Source organism: Sturnus vulgaris, chromosome 3 (assembly GCF_052056855.1).
Source record: "Sturnus vulgaris isolate bStuVul1 chromosome 3, bStuVul1.hap1, whole genome shotgun sequence".
Lineage (NCBI taxonomy): Eukaryota > Metazoa > Chordata > Aves > Passeriformes > Sturnidae > Sturnus > Sturnus vulgaris.
The window spans coordinates 61230101-61250198 of record NC_142245.1 but is presented as its reverse complement, the minus strand read 5'-3'; the positions used below and the strand labels follow the sequence as shown (position 1 = coordinate 61250198).

Here is a 20098-nt window from a genome sequence, read left to right as displayed (position 1 = left end):
TAAAGTCCAAAGTATCCTACTATGAAATCTCGACTTGTTTATGATTTAACAGTAAAGTGTGAATCCAACATTGTGAGCTCATCTTGACCTTAATTGTCTCTCTCGAGACAGTGGCTTAATCCATGAAAGATTACTGAGACAGCTGAAGTCTGCACTTCAGGCCATGAAAATCTAACTAGGCATTTGTAAGTGTGTGTTCAGGACTGAAGTGAGAGGCTTTCATTTCCATGTCTGTTTCTGCAATTTCCCCCTCCCTGGCTCAGAGAGGCACAGCCCTGCTCTCTTCCCCACCTGTTTGAGTCCATGCAGAGCATACCTGCAAAATCTGCTTTTCTAAACCTTCCTTTTGGACTCTCATCTTGCAATCTATTCATGCTGCTGCTTCTGTAATACTACAGAGCATCCAGTGTTGACTACTTTGACTTCCCATATTCTGACCCTCCTGACTGACCTATTTTTCTGAACAACACCCAGAGACTGAAAGGCTCACACTGCCAGTTTGCATCACATACCCACTGAGTTTCAAATTATACCCTTTTGTGTATGAGAATGATCAGAACGTAGCAACTTAAAGTTGACTCAGTGACTGTGTTCAGATTACTTTTTAAAACTTTCCTTGCTATGACAACTACCACAAGTCATGGTCTCTGTGCTAAGTTTGTTGATTATTACATTGATTTTTGGGTTTTTTCCCCTCTTGCTCTATACTTGGGTTATACAGTCCCCAAGGCTGCTTTTTTATTTAGCTCTATTTAAAGCTTCCAGAGCTATGTATATACAATCTATGATGGCCAATAGATTAATGCAATCCAGTAGAATGTTTTAAACTAGCATTGTGAGCTGTGTTATTGGCGTTGGTGTAAAAAAGCAGTATGACCCACCTATGAAGTTTTTAAAAAGTAAAGCTCCACTATTTTTGGGTAAGAACAATTTTCTTTACAATACTGAAGAGCAAATTAAAACACTCTATTTCCCACAGCACGTATTTCAAGAAGAGATGAAAATAAGAATTGAGAAGGGGATCACTCCATGCATAGAAAACAACTCAATAAAGAAAATTAAACAATAGAATATTACTACATTACTGCTCACAATTTTACCAGATGTTGGATACCATGGCCATTTTTAGCTCACAACTGTCTCATACTTGGCTTTTAGGAGAAGGTGACCATCTGTCTATATGGAAATACTTAATCAATTATTTTTTATTTGTAGGGGAAGCACATTTCCATTCCAAGTTTCAAATTCACGGAACTTTGCAAGCTACAACATATAATTCTATTATTATACTTTCAGATTCCTTATTTATTTATTTTATTCCTAGCATATTGATAGAAAAACCTTCCAGTTTTCTGATGAAGGGATGAATAAAGGGAGCCACGGGGGATAGCTGGAGGCCTAGAAACTAGAGCACACCCTATGTTCTTGCAAATATTAAGACTTAATTTAAGAGCATCCTATGCCATCGAATGCATTGTTGGCAGGCCAATGTCCCTCCTAACAATTGTGACTGGAGACAAAGGGTAAATATTACTCAGGAAGACATAACAGTAACACAGCTCATTGGGAAAGGAGAAACAAGAGGCATTCCAAGCAGCAGTGTGCTCTTTGGCAGGAATATAGGCTTGCTCTGGAACTCAGCCTTGCCTGGAAAAGTTCACAAGTTCACAAGGGGAGCTTCACCCCTTAGGCCTATCTTGAAAATAGATATTGTTGTCCTGCAAAGCACACAAGCACACTGCAGACTGTATTTCACCTTAAAGTGAGCTTGAATAGACATGCAATTAACTTTCAGTGCTAATGGATATTTGTATCAGATAATTCCAGTCCATTCACACTTCTTGCAGCAGAGACCCTGAGCAAATGGCACCCACATCCATGAGCGATGAGAAAGCCCCGAAGCCCCTGGGAAGCCAAAAGCCATCTCCTGCACCAGAGTTGCACCAAGCAATCACCAGCTTCTTGAGAGCAGCCCCCACCCCAACGTGCACAAGAGCACTTGGGCTCTTCCCCCCTCCACTGGGTGTAGGAAACACCCTGCAACCTTACAGCCTGCTGAGCCATTCCTCCAGCTCCTGGCACTTCCTTTCCTGCCACTGTGCCAGACCAGGAACAGACCACAACCAAACCATTTTACTGAAAAACAAGAGGATGAGAAGACAGAAGAAGGGAAGAGAAACAAAACAAAGTGATCCCCAAACAACAAAACCAACAAAATGTGAATGGAAAATATATGAGAAAGGAAACACACAGGGAAATTATTTTAAAACTACGTGGGCTTTAATGTTCCATTTTGCCATACAAACTGGAGAGCCAATGCTATCACATGGGCTAATGGAGAACAGGAAAAGCATGTGAAGTTACTTTAATTCTTTGCTTACTTGCTTTTATTGCTAGAATATCTCTAATATAAAAATACACATTCTCAGCTCATTTGTATTATTTATATAGCTTAATATTAAGGACAAAATAGCTTTAAAACCATCTTAGTTACTGCAAGATAAAATAACTATTAACTGAACCCTCATAGGCTACGATAGAGTTGAGCTACAGGGTTCAGCTGCAGCTGCCAGGATGTAATATTTGCTGAGTGCAATTATTGTTTGTGCTGGCATGGAAACTGCTTTCAGCTGTAGCCAGTTAGGACTCTGGCCAATTATGGCAATAGAAAACCTCCCGTTAATGTCAACGGGCTAGCTAACTTATTCACAAAATGGTTCTAGTTCAGCTAGCATATGTGTTTGACAAGAAATTAAATGGAAAGAGCAGTTTCTGTCTGAAGATATGAGTGAAGAAAAAACCCACTATCTTTTTATCCAGGGAGCTGATGCTCTACAATTTTGACTGATGTCACTGTAGAGTTTCCAACCCCGAAAGCAGGTCCTTCCTCAACAACACTGCATTTGTCAGGAACAAGCTGTAAGAAACCTTTTCATCTTTTTCTCTGAAAAGATGACTAGTCTCATGTAGGAAAAGAAACTACTGATGCAGTACGTCTTGATGTTAGCACGCCTTTGATACAGTCCCACTTCTGTTCTCAGAAAAGAGCTTGAAATAAAGCCTGTAAGGTAAATGCACATTTATAGGTTAGACTATCTGCTTTAAATGAGAGGGTCATTCAAGTGAGGTCACCCAGTCTGTCCCAAGACAAATCTATTTCATATCTTTTTCAATGACTTGGGTGGTGAGTTAGCATGTAGGTCATGCTAAGATGAGAAGATTAGGATTTAAAGTGAATGTGAACAATTGGAGTGATAGTCTGAAAATTATAAAATTCAAAGTACAAAGGACCATGCCACAAGTAAAACTGAATGATACGCATACACCATGGAAAATAGCCAAGATGTGTTCCAATCCTGGTGGCTTTTGTGACACAAAATCTAAAAGTGAAGAGACACAGTTTCAAAAAAAGGATACTCTGAAAGTGTATCCTAAATGAACAGTTCTTGCCTGGGTAAGTCCTACATGAGAAAAAAAAACATATCCAAACAGAGAAAAGCATTACAGTCCAGGGAATACTTGACACCTACAGATGGAGTTTGAGTGGATTATTCTCAAAACGTTGGGCATAATTCAGAGAAGAACAGACACAATTATAAATATTTAAAAATAAGGTAGGGAAATAATAACAAACTGGGGGCTTGGGGGGGGGGTTGTGTGTGAGGGAAATGGCTTTTTCCAAAAGTGGAATGAAAGGACACATAAAGCAGAGGACAAAGTTATAGTGTGTGTCAAAAATAAAAGGATAACAGTATCCTGCAGTTGAAAGATACAACAATAATTCACTTAATTTGCAGTAAGGGCCACTTAGGCTAGACAGCAGGGAAGTCTCAGCACACCACTCATTACATGGTACCCCAGGGAAGCAGTACCTCAGGAGGTTACTGGAACCTTGGCCTCAGGGGGATTTAAGGATAGGTTATTTTGACATGTTCAAGAGACACAGCTGCTCCTGACCCTGCCTCAGAGGAAGAGTATTGACTAGACAGCTTCCTGAAAACTTTTCCAGTGATATTTCTTTGATTTCTTGTATTACTTTCAAATGCTGGAAAATACCTACAGCAACAATTATAGCTGTCCAGTGGTTGTTATCTATGTGATCATAGCAAAGGGACAGTGAATGACAAAGACCATCTGGGGTGTTTGTGAAGGAGTTAAAAGAAGAAGCATTCTCAGGCAGCACAAAATAATTCAGCAAGTAAAAAGAGCAGATCTCCAAATGGTTACTAGAGAAACTGAACGCCCATCTCAGCCTTCCTTCAGCACTACCTGCATAAAATTGTTAACACAATAGGGGAAAGAGTCCTTGATCTTTATTTCAGCACCATCAGTAAATTTATAAAGAGAGAAGAGTATTTCATATTCACTGAGACAACAAGCCAGTGAGAAGGTCACAGTATCACCTTTTAAGAGTGTTTTCAAAATAAGCCTAATGTTTCTGAGTAAATTTTTTCTCTAAGATACTCTTGTAGCCTGAAAGCCTTTCAATACTCTGTGAACTTTCATAAAGGTACACAAAATTACTTCAATTAAGTCTTTTTTTATCCCTATGACGCTAATTTAGTTCTGTTAAACACTATCAACAGTGACAGAAGACTTGGCATTTAGGTAAATTTCTCTAAGTTGTACTGGAATATTTCTAATATCTGGAACAGAGTAATCCCCCCCACATTTTTGGTACTACTTCTCCTAGTAACTCCAAATAATGGCTAGAGCAGTAAACCGAGTGATTTGCTTTCACTTTTCCTGCTTTTTTTCCTTGTCATTTTTGGCTACTAGGGTTTAAACTCTGTTTCCTTACTCCCAGCAAGCAGAGTTAACAGGAGCAGCATATGTGCTCCTTATCCTCTTTTAGGATTAGTAGGTTATAGGAGACAGTTTTTCTGCCTCTTTACACTTCAGCTAGTAGTGAACACTTCCAAGCTACATTATTATTTAGAGAAGTGAAGTAGGGATAGAAATGTTTATATATTTTTGAAAAACATGACCCTTTTTAGTAATGAAAAAAAAAAGGACTCTGCTTTGCTTTTCCAAATTCTCGGCAGCCAACAGTGCCATTAACACAGTTTCCCTCAGGCTTAAGCCACCAAAACTTCTAATTAATCTGCCTAGTTTGCCTACTGCCTTCTGCTTTTGTTCTTCCTCACTCAGGCAGACAGGCCCAAGTAACCTACAGCCATTACCTTCCCTTGTGTTCAGAGCCCAGAAAAAGTCCCAGCTGTTTTCTGTTTGTGTGCCATCCCAAATTTTCCCCACTACCTTGTGCTATGGGAGATGTTTCTTAGTTCTTTGGGTATGACCAAAGATACATTAAGTTACTCTGCTACTGATTAAATGAGATTATTCTCTGCCTCCATCCAGCTCAGGGAAATCTGCCAACTACAGCTGCCCTGTGTGTCCTCCATCAAGGGAACCTCAGGAAAGGCTCAGAAGATAAAGCAGTTGCTTTCTTGCTAAAAGTTTGTGAAGATGGGGTAAAATCTTACTTCTGTTGCTGTAAAATTAGAATTGTGAGTTCCAGCATTCCCAGGAGGTGCTGAAGTCCCAGCACATTTAAGGGAGCGAATCTATCAGTGCTTTGCACAATGCTTGGGGACCCTTAGATAGAAAGCCCTATTAGACCTTCAAATGTCGGTATCATGACTCTGCCAAATGGGCAAATAAGCACTGCAGAAAGACAGCAGAACACATCTCTGTAACGTTGTTTGATTGTGACCCATTATCTGAGTATCCCTGAGTGCACTGTACTTCTGCAATCCACTGATTGAAGAAGAGTGCTAGATAATAAGTGCTGTTGGAAGCCATTGAAAAATCAGCGGGTCGCTGTCACACAACTAACTATAAGTGAAAACAGATAATGCCACCAAGATAAAAACAGCATGATTGGAAGAAACAGTGTGTGGGCGATTGGAAAAGAAAATTAATCAAAAAACTTTTTAAAAGTGTATTTTCACTAATGTCTCTCCAGCCTTTCAACCTACCAAAAAAGAAGCTGCAAAAATAATTACAGATTATTGCAGCTCTGCAGATGCCGTGTTGTTTCTGTTTTTGTAAACAATAAAACTGCCCAGATAAATCATAGCCTTCAGATCCACACATAACACAAAAATATCACCAGGCAGAGCAGGCTATGAGTTCACATGTGCTCCCTGATTACTGCCCAGGCAGGCACAAGCTCACCAGAAGAGTGATTAGCCACCACATGTTGACAGGGCAGGTAAAAATCTGCTTGGGGGCACATACCCACTGAGTAGCCAGAGTGCTGCTCTGTGTTCATACACTTTTCAGTCCATACAAACTGAAGTTTGCTTGATAGCACACTGTGAGATAGAGTCCTCAGAGTGTTTAATACATCAAACATATCTGCAGCTCTTCCTGCCCATCTGCTTTATTTGATTTTCCTGGAATTTGTGACTTCTATTTTTTCAAGGAGTCAAATAGCAATAAGGATCAGACATCTCTACAAGGGCAACACCTGGCAAGGCCACTGCAGGGAAGCTAAATGAATTCCTTTCATGAGTATTCACTTTGGAATAAACTGGGGAGATCCCATGCTGGAATTCCTGGGTGGATAATAAGGGGGAGCAAATATCTGAAATTTGAAGTAGCTGTAGATGAAGTTACTGAACTAACTGTGAAAATGAACACTAACATATCCCTATTATTCCCCGAGGACTTCTAAGAGAAATCAAGGATGAAGTAGGCGAGGTACCAACAGTGGTGGGTAACTGCTTAAAACTGTCTTGTTATCTGAGGGCTTGATGATGTAAAAAACAGTGAGTTTTATAAGAGACATTGGGAACTCCAGTGTAAAAAGCAAATTAGTAAAATTGCTATTTTAAACAAAAGAGGCTTCATTTTCTCTCACTTCAGGATCAATTATGCAATCAATGTCTTGAGGTACCTGTACAAATCAGCTTAAGAGTCTTGCCTCCTCTTACAGATATATTTACCATCATATCAGTCAAGTCTTACAGAGTTTATCAGCATTCTCAATATAAAGTGAAAAGTCAGCATGTTAGGGCAGTAGATGCTCAGAGCAGCCATACCTTTTTCAAATCGGAATTATTGCCTCAATTATTTTCCCTTCTTTCTATTTTACCAGTTTGAAGCTCCTTTATTCTGCCATGGAAATGGCTCTGCATGGTTTAACATTTGTGCTAGAGAAGCTGCTCCTATGGGACAGTTTTCTGATGAGGATGGACTATCTTTGCCTTATCATTCTTATAATTAAAAGACCTTAGAATGCATTCCTCATTCAGGGAAAAAATGCAATTGTTGCTCTTCTAAAACACTACATGAAATTCCCTGAGACAGATTATCCACAATAACTATTTTAAATCATCAAACAAGGTAGGGTTAAAAACCCTTTCCTTGGTTTTACATGGTTGCATGTGTAAATTAGCATTTGTTGTTGCCAACGTCAGTGTTAAGCATAAGGTTTTCTGGATATGTTAGAGTATAAGGAAAAACATGAAAGGCGGTCTGTCTATCTCATTTCTGGGGAGAGGAGGAAAAAAAAAGATCATTTCATGCCAGCAGATGGCTACAACTCATTACTGCGTAAATGTACAGTGTGGAAAGTGGAATGACAAATTAATTAGCACTCACCAGAAATACATAACAGAGAATGATATGTGCTCATGCCATTTTATTTCATGTCACATTAATTGAGTACTAGATAGCTGACAAAACGCGTTAAACTAACCATAGATTTCGCTGGCAGCGGCTGAAAATTTGTCTCACACAGAGATTTCATTTCCTTCCAGATGCTGTGACAGAGAAGGCAGCTCTGCACACACACTCACTTCTCCAGCATTGCTGGCGAGCTGTACTGTTCATTTCACTGCCTGTTATTTCCACCCAGGGTTACATTAAGCCTTAGCCCTGTAAGCTTTTGCTTGCCCCTGTTCAACCAGGAGCTTGGATCCCCCTATGGAGGATCCCTCTCTCTCCAGAGAAGGAGCCTGTGCAACAGCAGGCGGTCACAGCTCAGTCTCCTATGAGGGAATCTTGCAGGGAAAACCCACATCAAATGTCTGCCAAACCTGTAGTGAGTAACTTGAAACAGCTTGCCTGACTGGCAACAGCGGCACAGACACTTTTAATGTGGATCTTGAACTCTCCACAGCTCTATCTACTTTATGAAATTTGGGCTGTTTCTTAAGTATGTCTAATGAGGACACACAGAGATACTGCAAAATCCTCAGGTGTCCTGCAAAGCAGCTGAAGTGTTGTGGCTCAGGTCACTTAGGGCACACAAGTAGGCACAAATAAGCCAACATGCCCCGGAAATCACTCTGATCTGGAAGATGCCACCTTTTTACTTTGCAGTGCAGTGCTTTCAAAGTCAATATAGCTACACCTCTGTGCATGTTTAGCCACCAAATAAAATGCTTCTGCCTTAGTCCCACCCCGTAGCTTGTTCACAGGGTTTAAAATCTCTCTGTGGTGCTGAGCAGCCTCCCTCACTCTCCACGCTGCAGCTGCCCCAGCCTCATGCTGGATCATGGAATCATAGAATATCCTGAGCTCCAAGCTCTGCACAGGACAACTCCAAAAATCAGCTGGGGCTGGGGTCAGGCTGCCCAAGAAGCAGAATCTGGGGCATTTCCAGTTCAGCCTGTTGAGCTGGCTGGGCACAGATGTAAATCTTGCCACTGTAGCCTGCTCTCCATCATCTTTTACTATGGGAAAGTGGAAAAAGAAACAGTGCATTACTCTACAGCTACATGGTGACTCAGAACTCCCTGAGGTATGGTAGGGTAGCAACACTGGGGCAGCAGACATGTCTTAAAGTATTATCATGAGGTGTTAGGTAACCAAGAGGAAACAAATGGCATAATTCAATTGAAACATAACAAACAGCAGAATATACTTGAAATCAAGCCAGCTAAAAAAACAGGCAGCTTAGATTTTATAACTGCTGTGATTACTTCTCTGGGCCTTTACATAGTGGTTTCAGAATCAGTTACACATCAGGACACCAAATGAAAGTTGGACCTCTCCTAGTTTCCAGAAGCACATCTTCTTGCTTTATTTGTTGCTGTGTGAAAAGCGAGATGGCAGGGAGCAAACAGTGATACAGCAAACTGCCATCACAGCTGGGGCCATGGGTTAGACAAAAAGACAGCTCTGTGCTACCACTGTACAACCATTCCCAGGTCAACCAGGCTCAGTCTTTCCATCATATCAGAGCAGCACTGTTTTTCCTCACTCACTCAATTATCTACACTGCCTAAAGGTTACACTGATTTCGTCTTTACTAATCAAGGAGAAAAGCACGCTGACAGGCAGCCATGAGCTGTCTGAGAGATGAGACAAAAAGAGATTGGGTTTGTTTTGCAGTGTTTAATTAAAAAGATAAAGATACCCTTCCATTTAACACACTGCTTGAAGTCTCATACAGAGATCATTCATCATATAGCCTCTAAAGATCCATGATCTTCTAAGAGAAAGGGATTCAGCTGTCAGGAGGGATGCTGCAGGACTAGGTCATGCCAGATACAGGTGGAATAGTCCCTGTGCTGGAACCAGTGAAGAGCAGCTGATTACAGAGAGTCATTGGGAACCAGTTGTCATTAGTACAGGTGGACAGTGGGCAACTCGAACAAGAAACTGTACACATACACACACACACTAAAGTGGGTAATAGAAATCAATCCCTTTCCAAAATTTTTAGCAAAATTTTTCAATAGAAGGAGTAAATATTCATTAACTTACAATATCCAACACACTTTCAAATTTGTATTTAGCAGAAACACAAATAATAATTCCAAAACAAAAATTTGCTGGCTGTCTGCTGAGTCATATTTCAAGTCAAGGACTAGCATGACAAGCCATGAATATAAAAAATGGACTCAATGGAAAATGTCATGGTCAGAGGATTAGGAACAATCAGATTTTTAATTTTTTCCAAATTGTACCAGAAGCAAGAGAGATTTTGACAGCAGCTCATATTAGGGTGGTTTAAGTATAATGTATAGAATGTATTACTCTCAATGAATATTTTGGTTTGTACTCAAAGAAAAGGCTCATCTACTTGTACCACTGCCAGATGTTTGGGCACAGGTAGATTACTATTCACCTGTACAGGTGATTAACTACAAAGCTGAAGTTTAGATAACCTGTACTGAACTTTGAAAATCAAGAAGCCTGAAAGAGGCCTGGAAGTTGGCCAAGACGGTTTTGGCATTTTTTCCACTTCAGTTAATTTTTCATAAATCTTAATCATAATATTGAGAAGTGTAGAAACCCATTATTTTTGTGCCAATGCTCAAATGATCTGGCCTAGTTATGGGTAAGAAAACTTAATGCAAGCCATGAAGAATGCAAAGATTGTTCAAAGAGATAGAAAATCAGAATATAAATAAGCTACTTAGCACGGTTTATGCAAAATACATGTTACTTTGCTAATGAGATTACAAGTCTGTTTGATAAAGTCAACCACAGCTTCAATACACCTAAAAGTCCTAAGGCATTTGAATCAATAGCACAAGATGTGCTCATTAAAAAGTAATCACTTTTCTATATCAATAGAACACACAAGTAATGAATCAGGAATTGCTGCAGGGATCTTAAAAGTCATATCCACAGGGTAGCTACTACAGCGCTTCTGGTGAGGGGATGGTTACACATTTGGCAGCAAAGCTGTTTACAAACTCAACCAGAAAATGGATCCAGTTTCACAATAATCTTATTAACACTTTCCCTCAAACCCCAGAAACAGTTTATGCAGCTTTTCAGCTGGATCAATAACTTGAAGCAATTTACACTATGAAGACACAAATACTTGTATCAGAAAAGCAACAAAGTAGAAAATCAGCAAAGAAGGAGAGGGGAAAAAAACCCTTCAGGTAGAAACTAATATAAAATCAGCACTTCTCAAAGGTGCAGATAATCAAAGTTAATGCTAAGCAGTAAGGAGAAGTAATAAGCAGTTAGGTTGTATGATCTGGATCATTCGTTAAAGGCTGGGTATATCATGACACAAGCCATTATAACATTTCCAAACAAAAAATTTTCTATCTACAAACAAGCTTAAAAGGTCATCTCTAAAACTTGCCCTGGGCAACCACAATCCTGAAGAGGACTGAGACTGAGAGTAGGTGTGTTCTCCAAGTGCCTCCAAGTGCTCTAGCAATCAGGGGCCCACAAGCCTGCCTAATGAGTGAAAAACTGATTAGCAAGTGGGAACAAAGACATGAATTTACCCCTAGGAGTGTCACAGGTGACACTGTTATGAGATTGCAACTGTCAGGGTGCCCACACTTCAAAAGATACCTTTAAAAATTAGACAAAGCACAGAAAACCTGAAAGGAAGTTTCAAGGATGGGCAAACCCCCCATTATTTCCTGCTGTAAGGAATTAAGAATGGGTAGCTTAACAGGAAAGAGATTGAGACCTGACACTGCAAGGCATAAGTACTTTCACAGGGGAAAAGTAACAGGTCTCCCAAAACTCCCTGATGCACTGAGGAAGGCGCAGGCAGAAGAAGTGGCTGAAAGCAGAACCATGGAAAACCCTAAACTAGACGTGAAGTGAGTGTTTTACATCATGAACAGGCATGGAAAGAGACAGATGATTATCTGTCTCCTGATGTTTTCAAACAAAGGCTAAGTGCTTTTTGGGAAAACAAGCCTCAATCAATTTATTGGATTCTGCAAAGGACATAGAAGGAAATGAAATTGCCTGTAATAATAAAGATATCAAACTACCCAATCTAATAACCTTTATTGAATTTCTGTTGGAAAGGAGAATAGACAATTTTGATGTTTTAGCAGAACATCCAGGATAAAGATAGATCTAAATGCACATTTAGCATTTAGATTTAATAACCTTAATATACATTTCAGGAAACCTTGTGCATTGATAGTCCTGGGAACTAAAGCTCTTTTTCATCCAAAATGTGGTTTCTGAGCAGTGTAAGCCTACCAATTTACCAACAGGCTTACCCAGCTTACCAACATCCATCCTGGGCTAGGGACACCTCTGGGAATATCCAGTCCTCTGGGGCCAGTTCCAACCCTGGCTCAGGAAGGAACAAGAGTTTTGACCCACTGGTGTGTGCTGGAAGCCTCTGTCCTTACTGGGCCAGGACCAAACTCCTGCTTCCTCCTTCCACCATAACGATAGAAATACCGATTTTTTACAAAGAAGTTTCAGTCTCACAGCAAATTTTACTGTGTCTTCTCTAAGAAAGTGCAACCTCAGCTCTGCCAGGTCATCTGCTGTGCACGTTGGCAATTTGCCTGTACCACAAGTGAGCATCCTGGCTTCTGCCCAAAAGGCTCTTGAGCACCTGCAATAACCAGGTTTTCTTTATTTATTGTGGTTCAGTTTTCACAGGCACGTCTTACTTTTCCCCCTCAACACCAATAGTTCCTTCTTTGCCTTTTTGTATTTCCTACTAAAGCCATCTAGAAATTTTAAGAGAACATTTGCCTTTGGAAACTGTGATTGAAACGAAATATTCAACAAGAATGTGTGTGAAAATATGTGTCCTTAATACACACACACACATAAAGATGAGCAGTAAAAGTAATTTCTTCCAACAAGGTAGGTGTTGATGTTCATAATTTCTGGTGTTAGTTGGCAAGTTTGGAAAACAGAAAGTCATTTGAAGTTTGAATTAATTCATTCGTGCAAATCACATTTCGTGCAAATAATCAAAATGACACAGCTGAAATAAGAGTTTTATTGGCTGTAAAATTAATGTTCCTTAAATTCCTTCTCACAGGAAATTAAGATTCTGATTCAAGCCTAAAGGAAAACTTTGAAACAGCTGAAAACCCTGTTAACAATAAAGCAAACTTTGGGCAGGCCCACCCTGCAGTGCCATAGGGGTAACAAGCAATCCTTTCTGTTTTTCCAGAGGGTGAAAAGTCAGTGACAAGTTCACAAAGCCCATGAATCCATCTATTTTCCCAAACACACCCAAGCTTCACAGATCAGCCAGGAACCCGTATGTTCCTGTGTTAGTAATCCACACCTGGCCCACATTCCCCAGTTTTCCTCTGGCCGTGGCATCTCTGCTGCAAACCCCACTGCCTGCCCAGCAGCTGAGCTCCCCTTGGCCTTACCAAACCATCCCAGCCAACACAGGTAGGAAATGAGCTGCCTTCATGGCAAATACATGTTTGATCTCATTTCTACTGCATTTGTCCTGCTTCAATAAGGAAAATTGCTGCACTGAGCAGCCACGAGCCAAGTTTTGTTCTCACTGCTGAGACCAGAGCTGGAAGCTGCCATTTCACAAGGAGTTTGTACAAATGTGGAGGGTTGAGAATTTTCTTATTCTTCCTGGGCAGAAATTAATCACTTCCAATCCATCAGCTGCCAGATCCACCAGAGGAAGGTGTGACAAGAATTCAAGCCACTTACTTCACCTCCCCTGCCTTGCATTTGACAGAGAGAAAATGTATCACAGGCACACAAAGCAACTCAATTTTTAAAAATCCAGGTGAGTGTTTTGCCCCTGTATGCAGGTATTTAGCACCCATAAACATCATTATGGCCTGTAACAGGCAAACCAAAGAGAAGTATCCCCTGGTTCATTTTGTAATGTCACAGTGCCCAGACAGTCACAGACTTCACTCTCAAAGACTGAGCTCTCTGATTACTCAAGATATTTTTATATAAGAACATCAGTTAGGAAGGAATTTTAAAAATATGCCAGAAGAGAGTTCATCAAATACTGCAACTGTTTTGCAAACCCGAACAATAACAATTACAAGAGTGTAAAAAAAATGAATTAACTTTTCATGCACAAAGAAAAAAAGTCTAAGGAATTTATTGATCACAGCTGACAGGTACCAATTCAAGGAAGGAATTGTCTGGCAACAGATGGGCCTATAATAATATTAATATCTTCACCATCTGGATTTTAATCCATGCTTTTCATGAGTAGATCATAAAGCACTTTATGAATGAGGTCAAACATCTTGTAGGAAAAGGCAGAATAAGATACAATGGTTAGAAGCTGAAGCTGAACAAGGACAAGCAAGAAATAAAACACATTCCATTTGCTCTTTTATCAATTACAACAGCAGGTAATTAACAGAAGAAGGAATTCAGCTGCAAACATTATATTCTCCATCACTTGTTAAAAAGAGAGGACCTCAAATATTTTACAGTTCAAAAAAATTGCAAACTTCAAATACTTTTTAGATGAGGTTGTTTGCCTCTTGAAAACAATAGGTGAAGAAAACAAGGTGAACACAGAAATACCTCTTTCCCCTGAAAATCTAAAAATACACTGCATTTCCCCTTGGTTCCAGCCTACCCAACTAGTGAAGCAAACCTTGTAGAGTCTTTCTGGATTCTTGGACAGAACTGCTCACAATGTGGTTGCAAACCTGAAGGTGTAGAGATCTATAAAATGACTAATTATCTTTTAAAAAATTGATTAGGAAGATCAGTGCATGCAAGGTACAGTTTTACCATACGCCGATGACCAGAAGGGAAAAACAGAACTACTTGAACATTTCAAAGAATGTTCACTTGAATTCTCTGGCACATCTGACTCCCCAAAATCATACATTTTCAACTTTACTAGGAAAAAAACCTTCCTGAGTTTCACTGTCCAGCGCTGCTCTTTGGAAAGAATGCTGCTGGTACAGCATCACCACAGTCATTTGCTTCTTGTCTCAGTGGTTTGGTCTGAAAACTCTTCAGAGTTGAGACCACACGTGTGCCAGTGTGGAATGCACAGCAGGATTCTCACCCCGACTGAGCATTTGAGATATACTGTAAAATTAATAATATATATAGGAAGAGGGTGCTTTTATTCAGAACGGCCTGTAGTGTATTAGCAGATGACAGACTGCTCAAAAGGCAGCAGCAGCCTCACACAGTGAGCCCTGCCCAGCCCAACATCCAAAGGTTTCAAAGCCCTGCATTACTTCAATAGACACTTTTAAACTTTGTTGTTGAGTAACTTTGTGAGTGAACTCCCTACTACTGGGATCACAGACCTGCACAAACAAACCAAAGTCCAAAAAGAGATAATGGCCTGAGCAAAGGGCAGAATGTCCATCAGGGAGAAAAGGAAGAAAGCAGGATAAATTAGGTCCAAACTTAGGGACCTTAAGGATCTGGCTTGGCACGGCTGCCAGAGAGGAAAATGAGCGTGGGTTACGTACTGTCAGTGTTTGTGAGGGAGCTGCCTGGTTATGTTCTCTTTGCTGGGATCTTTATGCCTGTGACTTTACTCCTGCTGCTGCTAATTGCCTACTTCAGGATCAAACTAAGAGAAGGTGAGTCAGGACTTGGGCACAAAGACTGGGGAGGCAGACAAACCTTCTCATTCAACAGACAACTTAGGCTTGTACCATTAACTAAACTGAAGACAATCTTGATCAGAAAAAAATTTAGAAGTTGTACTGTATTTTAGACCGTTTTCTATTTGAAAAACACTACAGTTTGTTTAGAACTTGGATTGACCCCTCACTTAAAATGCCGTGGGTTTATAAACTATACCATAGGAGATTTTTCTGTTTTACACTATGGAAGGGGAATGAAAAAAAAGAAAAGAGCAGTTAAAATATACATAATTTTCTTCTGTGCTTACACTGTGTAAGTCTTCAGTGAGACAGGTAGCAGCAATTGCACCCTATAAGTAATTGGGCTTTGAGTATGTGTCTGTGTTCTTTCAAAAGTATGTATTTGCATTTACTTTGTACCTAAGCACACATTTGCCATGTTGCCTTTTCTATTTTAAAATCAGCTTAAACTCACTTCGAAAATCCATCTTCTGAGTAAAACCAAAACAAACACCCACCCCAGTGCAAATGTGCAGGGATCGTAACACATCTGTATACTGAGAATAAAGGATGCTCACAGAGTCCAGCTGGGCTACACTTGTAGCAGGCAGGGAATTCCTTTTAGACAGGAAAATCCTGTAACTCCAACCATCCAGTCTTGATGGGATGATCTTCACGCCCTCCAGATGTGGGTCCCAGCTGCAGCAGCAGATTCACACGTGCTCTTCTTTTAGGGTTCCAGCTGCCAAAGCCAGGGGCACACTCGGATCAGAGGCCTCAACCATTCTTTCCATCAGCTCTTTGAAAGCACATCCTCGCCAACATTGGGCTAAGCTTGTTCCTCAGATTATCTGTCTTTTGAATATTTTCTCCATATGGAGTGTCAGGAGAGCCGAGAGGACAGCCCAGGTTTTCTCTGTAAACTGCAGATGCTTCTGGATGTATTTAGGTGAGAACCCTGCCTGGGACAGTGTTTCACAGCTGTCCCTCTGCAGGTTCCAGCTGCAGCCGAGAGCATGGGCTGGGGCAGCCAGGCCAGCCCTGCCCACGGGGCTCTGGGATCAGCTGAGGCATCGAACCCAGCTGGCCTGGGGTGCACCAGCCCAACAGGAGGAGAATTTACCCACCAGTGCAAGGCCAGGAAAGAAATCTCATTTAGATGCCAGGCCAAACACTGCAATCTGTGCACTCAGATTTTGCTCTATCCTGAAAATTTGGCCACTTAACATAAGAAAGGTCATATGCAGCCAAAAACATAAAATAAACTAGCTTCCTGTTTTTAGTAACATCTCCAGGCATTTAGATCCTAGGCTTTAACAGAGGAAAGGTGTTTGCATATGAGCACACCCCTCAAGTTACCTTCAGGCTGCTAAAACTCGAAAATTTCCTGTTCAAGATGTGCTTTAGATGCCGAGTTAATCTGCAAGAGAAGCCTGCTCCACATGCCTAACCCAGCCCTGCCTTGGGTTATAGATTATTCTTAGAGCAAGGTGCTGATAGTTTTTCACACACTAATAAAAACAACAACAAAAACAGTGCAATGCCAAACCACCGTGCAATTCAGTATCTGTGAGGAAATAGGAAAGCTAAGTATTAATAGAGCAGTTTTCTTTCCTGAAAGTGATTGAAATGAAAGCTAATGACATTATTGCATTTGACTTCAGACAAAAGCAGGGATTTTCCCTGTCAGTAAATTATCAGCTCTGTGCTCATATGTGTAAGTCAGACATAGTTATGAAATAATATTGAGTTGCTACTGAACTCTCCGTTACCTGGTGATGTTCTTGCTTTTCTATTCCAGCTAGCATGAAGCAAGCCAGGAAAAGCAGGTGGGCTACTGATCCTATCAGTTCAGGTATTTTGCTGGAGCTCAGAAAATACTTTCATTAAGCCAGACGAGCCTATCTGAAAAAAACCCACAGACATTTAGATTCATGATGCACAATCAACTGCTGAAACAGACTGTCCTGCCTTTTTTCACAGCACTCACATCCTCCTTAGATACACTTTCTACAGGTCTGTAAATAATCTACAGCACCAGATGTTAAATTCTGCTTCTCTTAAAGCACAGAAATTCTAGCTTTGGATTTGTAATGAGTTTAAGCAAGCAGTGGTTTCATAAATTTTCTGAGATTAGTAATCAAGGGTGTAAGAGAGAGGTGAATGAGGTAGTTGGCAGACTAATTTGCCAAAGGAATATTGCTGCTGTGCTTCTCTCTTTCACATCCGAGAAGGATGCTTGAAGGGAATCATCTGGCTTTTCAATACCTCAGAAAAGGAGACACTCAGTTTGCAGATCACAGGTGTTCTGGCTGGGATTCTCAGGAGGATGTGAGATGAATCCCTGTCTATTCAATACTTTGGGCATTGCATACCCAGCTCTGTACAGCTCAAAGATCTTCTTTGTCTTTAGTTGAGACTGTCAGAGACCAACCTACTGTTTTGGTCTCCAGCCAATTTACACAAAACATCCTGGGCAGCTCTCCCTGTACAAGCAAGTGTAGCCATTTCCAGCTTAAGACCATCAGGTGAGAGAAATAGCCACAGAAAAGCCTGAGAGCAGACTCCTTGAAATGCTACCTCTCCTACAGAACAACAGAAATTCTGCAGGTTTCAGCTGCCTATTTCCCTAGATCCATTTTTTGGGAAATAAATAAAAAAACAAAACAAAACAAAAAAACCCCCACAAACCAAAAAAGACAAAAAAGAAAAAAAAAAGGGCAGATTTTTTCATTATTAAATCAAGGCTGCCTACGGCTGCCTTGTTTCATTGTTAAATAAGCATTTAATTTTTTCTCTGTGCGTGAGAGGCTCTGCCTAAATATATCAATACATAAATACCTTATAAATAAAACTAAATCATCTAACAAAACAGCACTCATTTCTCCCGAACAATTAGCAATGACAAGCATTTTACGGTTTGGGTTTTTTCAAACTATTTTTTATTTTCTCTGCTTCTCTATCCTTCTTCAAATACTCTCCAAGCCTCCAACAGCACAGTCATGTTCTGAAAATGTCCAGTTCTGTGGGTAGCAAGCATTTTTCTGTTCTGTCTGTACCACAGGCAGCATTGGGAGGATCAGGCCAGCTCAAGGTTCTCACAGCACAGACACAGCTCTGTAAAGCAGAACAAAAATTGCCAGTATAAACTAACTATGCTCTTCGCTGTTTAAGAATTTTATTCTGATGGAAAGCTGCAGAGGCAAATGAAAACAGAGCATTTCTGCTGATGTCAATAGTCCCAGACTCACACTCGGAAGCTCCCCTCTAGGATCATGGGCCAACTAATACCAGCGTGCTCTTTAGACAGCTTCCCCTTAGTAAGATCAGTTCTTATTAATATATGCCAGCTGTTTCTCTTTATAAAAACTCACCATAAGAAATCAGCATATTCTTACAGAATTTTTGTGTTGTTTGGATTAATTTTCAGTAGAGGAGGAAATGGCCACGGCACAAGACTCCAGGAACACCTTCCTGAATCACCGTGGCCAGTGGAAGAAACTCAGGAGATCCGGACAAAAAGACAACAGATACAAGAACTCAAGGACGTTTAAGGGAGCTTCACGCCTCAGGAAGCAAGCTTAAGCCCAGCACTGAGTGCTGCAGGTTTAACCATAACTGGCTGTAAATAAATACCACACAGGAAAACAAAACTGGAGCGGAGAAGCCAGTGCTGTGCCATCCTAATGAAACAGCTGCCACCATCCAGTCCTTCCAAGTGCTAAACTGTGCAGAGACCACAGCCTCCTGCCATGACCTGCACTGGTTCCCCTGTGTGACACAGGATTTGGGGACAGGGACAATGCCCTGCTCACCAGCCCCTCCCTGGCCTGCCAAGGAGAAAGCAACATAACCAGCTCCTGGGAGAGCTGAGCTGGCACAAACAAGGCAGGCGGCCTTTATGAAATCGAGATGTATAAATAGCAAGTTGATACCAAGCACTGACATCTGGGAAATTGAAAAGGGTTTTGAAGGGGAACTGACATTTATTAGCTTGTACACTTTGGGAAAGATTGTGGGTTTTGTAAAGTATCCTTTCCACAGAATTTGGAAGCAAAATGTAACAGTAGCAGGAAACAAAACGATTTCTCTCTGCTGACTGAAAATGCCAAATTTTGAGATTAATGGAAAGATTCAGTCAGTATTCTGTAAAACAGCTATTATTCTCCTTCAAGGACAAATGGATGACTTCTTTTTTTTTTGACACACATTTCTTTAAAAAAATCTTCCCCCCTGCTCCCCTGTAGCTGTAGATGTACAGTTTTCAGTGCATCTCAGATTGCCTGTGGCAGATGGCCCACAAAAATCCAACTCGTTTGCAAGTACCACCGGCTTTTAGCTACTCTGATTCTGACTCAAGTTTAAACCCAAACCGGCAAGGAATGAGAAGTGACTATCATTACTATCCTCAGTGTTTACTGTCCCTGTCTGCAATTACCTTTCATTAAAGCTGTTTGTCATTATCCATCCTTCAAGAAGAGAGCGGATAATGCCTTGTCTGAGATTACTTTGTACTTTGCAGTTTCAGTTCTTAGAGACTTTAACTATAAACTCCTTGCAATCATTTTATAGAAATACTAACGAGGCGATGACCACAGATTTACAAAAACACTGTAATTTATCAAAGTCTGTGGAGAAAAAAAGAATTCAAACATCAAGTTCCCTTACACTCTCTCCCATTTTCATACTACCCAAATTAAAAAAGACATAATTCATCACACTGGCTTACATCTGTGCAAATAACATAAAATACATTGCATAGGTGAAGAGACAATTGTTTGCAATTGTAAACACAATCTTTTCAGGGAAGTTGAGACAGCTGCTGCAAAGAATTT

At 40.6% G+C, this 20098-nt stretch overlaps 1 protein-coding gene across 1 annotated transcript; it reads left to right on the top strand.

Moving 5' to 3' along the window:
- Window positions 1-15124: 15124 nt before the first annotated feature.
- SMLR1 (small leucine rich protein 1) lies at window positions 15125-18848 on the top strand. The gene is made up of 2 exons (XM_014874284.2): window positions 15125-15257; window positions 18694-18848. Exons 1-2 carry the CDS (start codon window positions 15125-15127, stop codon window positions 18846-18848), a joined length of 288 nt encoding a protein of 95 aa, XP_014729770.1.
- Window positions 18849-20098: the final 1250 nt, after the last annotated feature.

What these genes read in the sequence shown, in the direction of transcription:
- SMLR1 (XM_014874284.2), top strand. Translation starts at nt 15,125, where the DNA reads ATGAGCGTGGGTTACGTACTGTCAGTGTTTGTGAGGGAGCTGCCTGGT. An exon ending in CAGGATCAAACTAAGAGAAG is followed by an intron (nt 15,258 to 18,693) that starts GTGAGTCAGGAC and finishes ATTAATTTTCAG; the next exon opens with TAGAGGAGGAAATGGCCACG.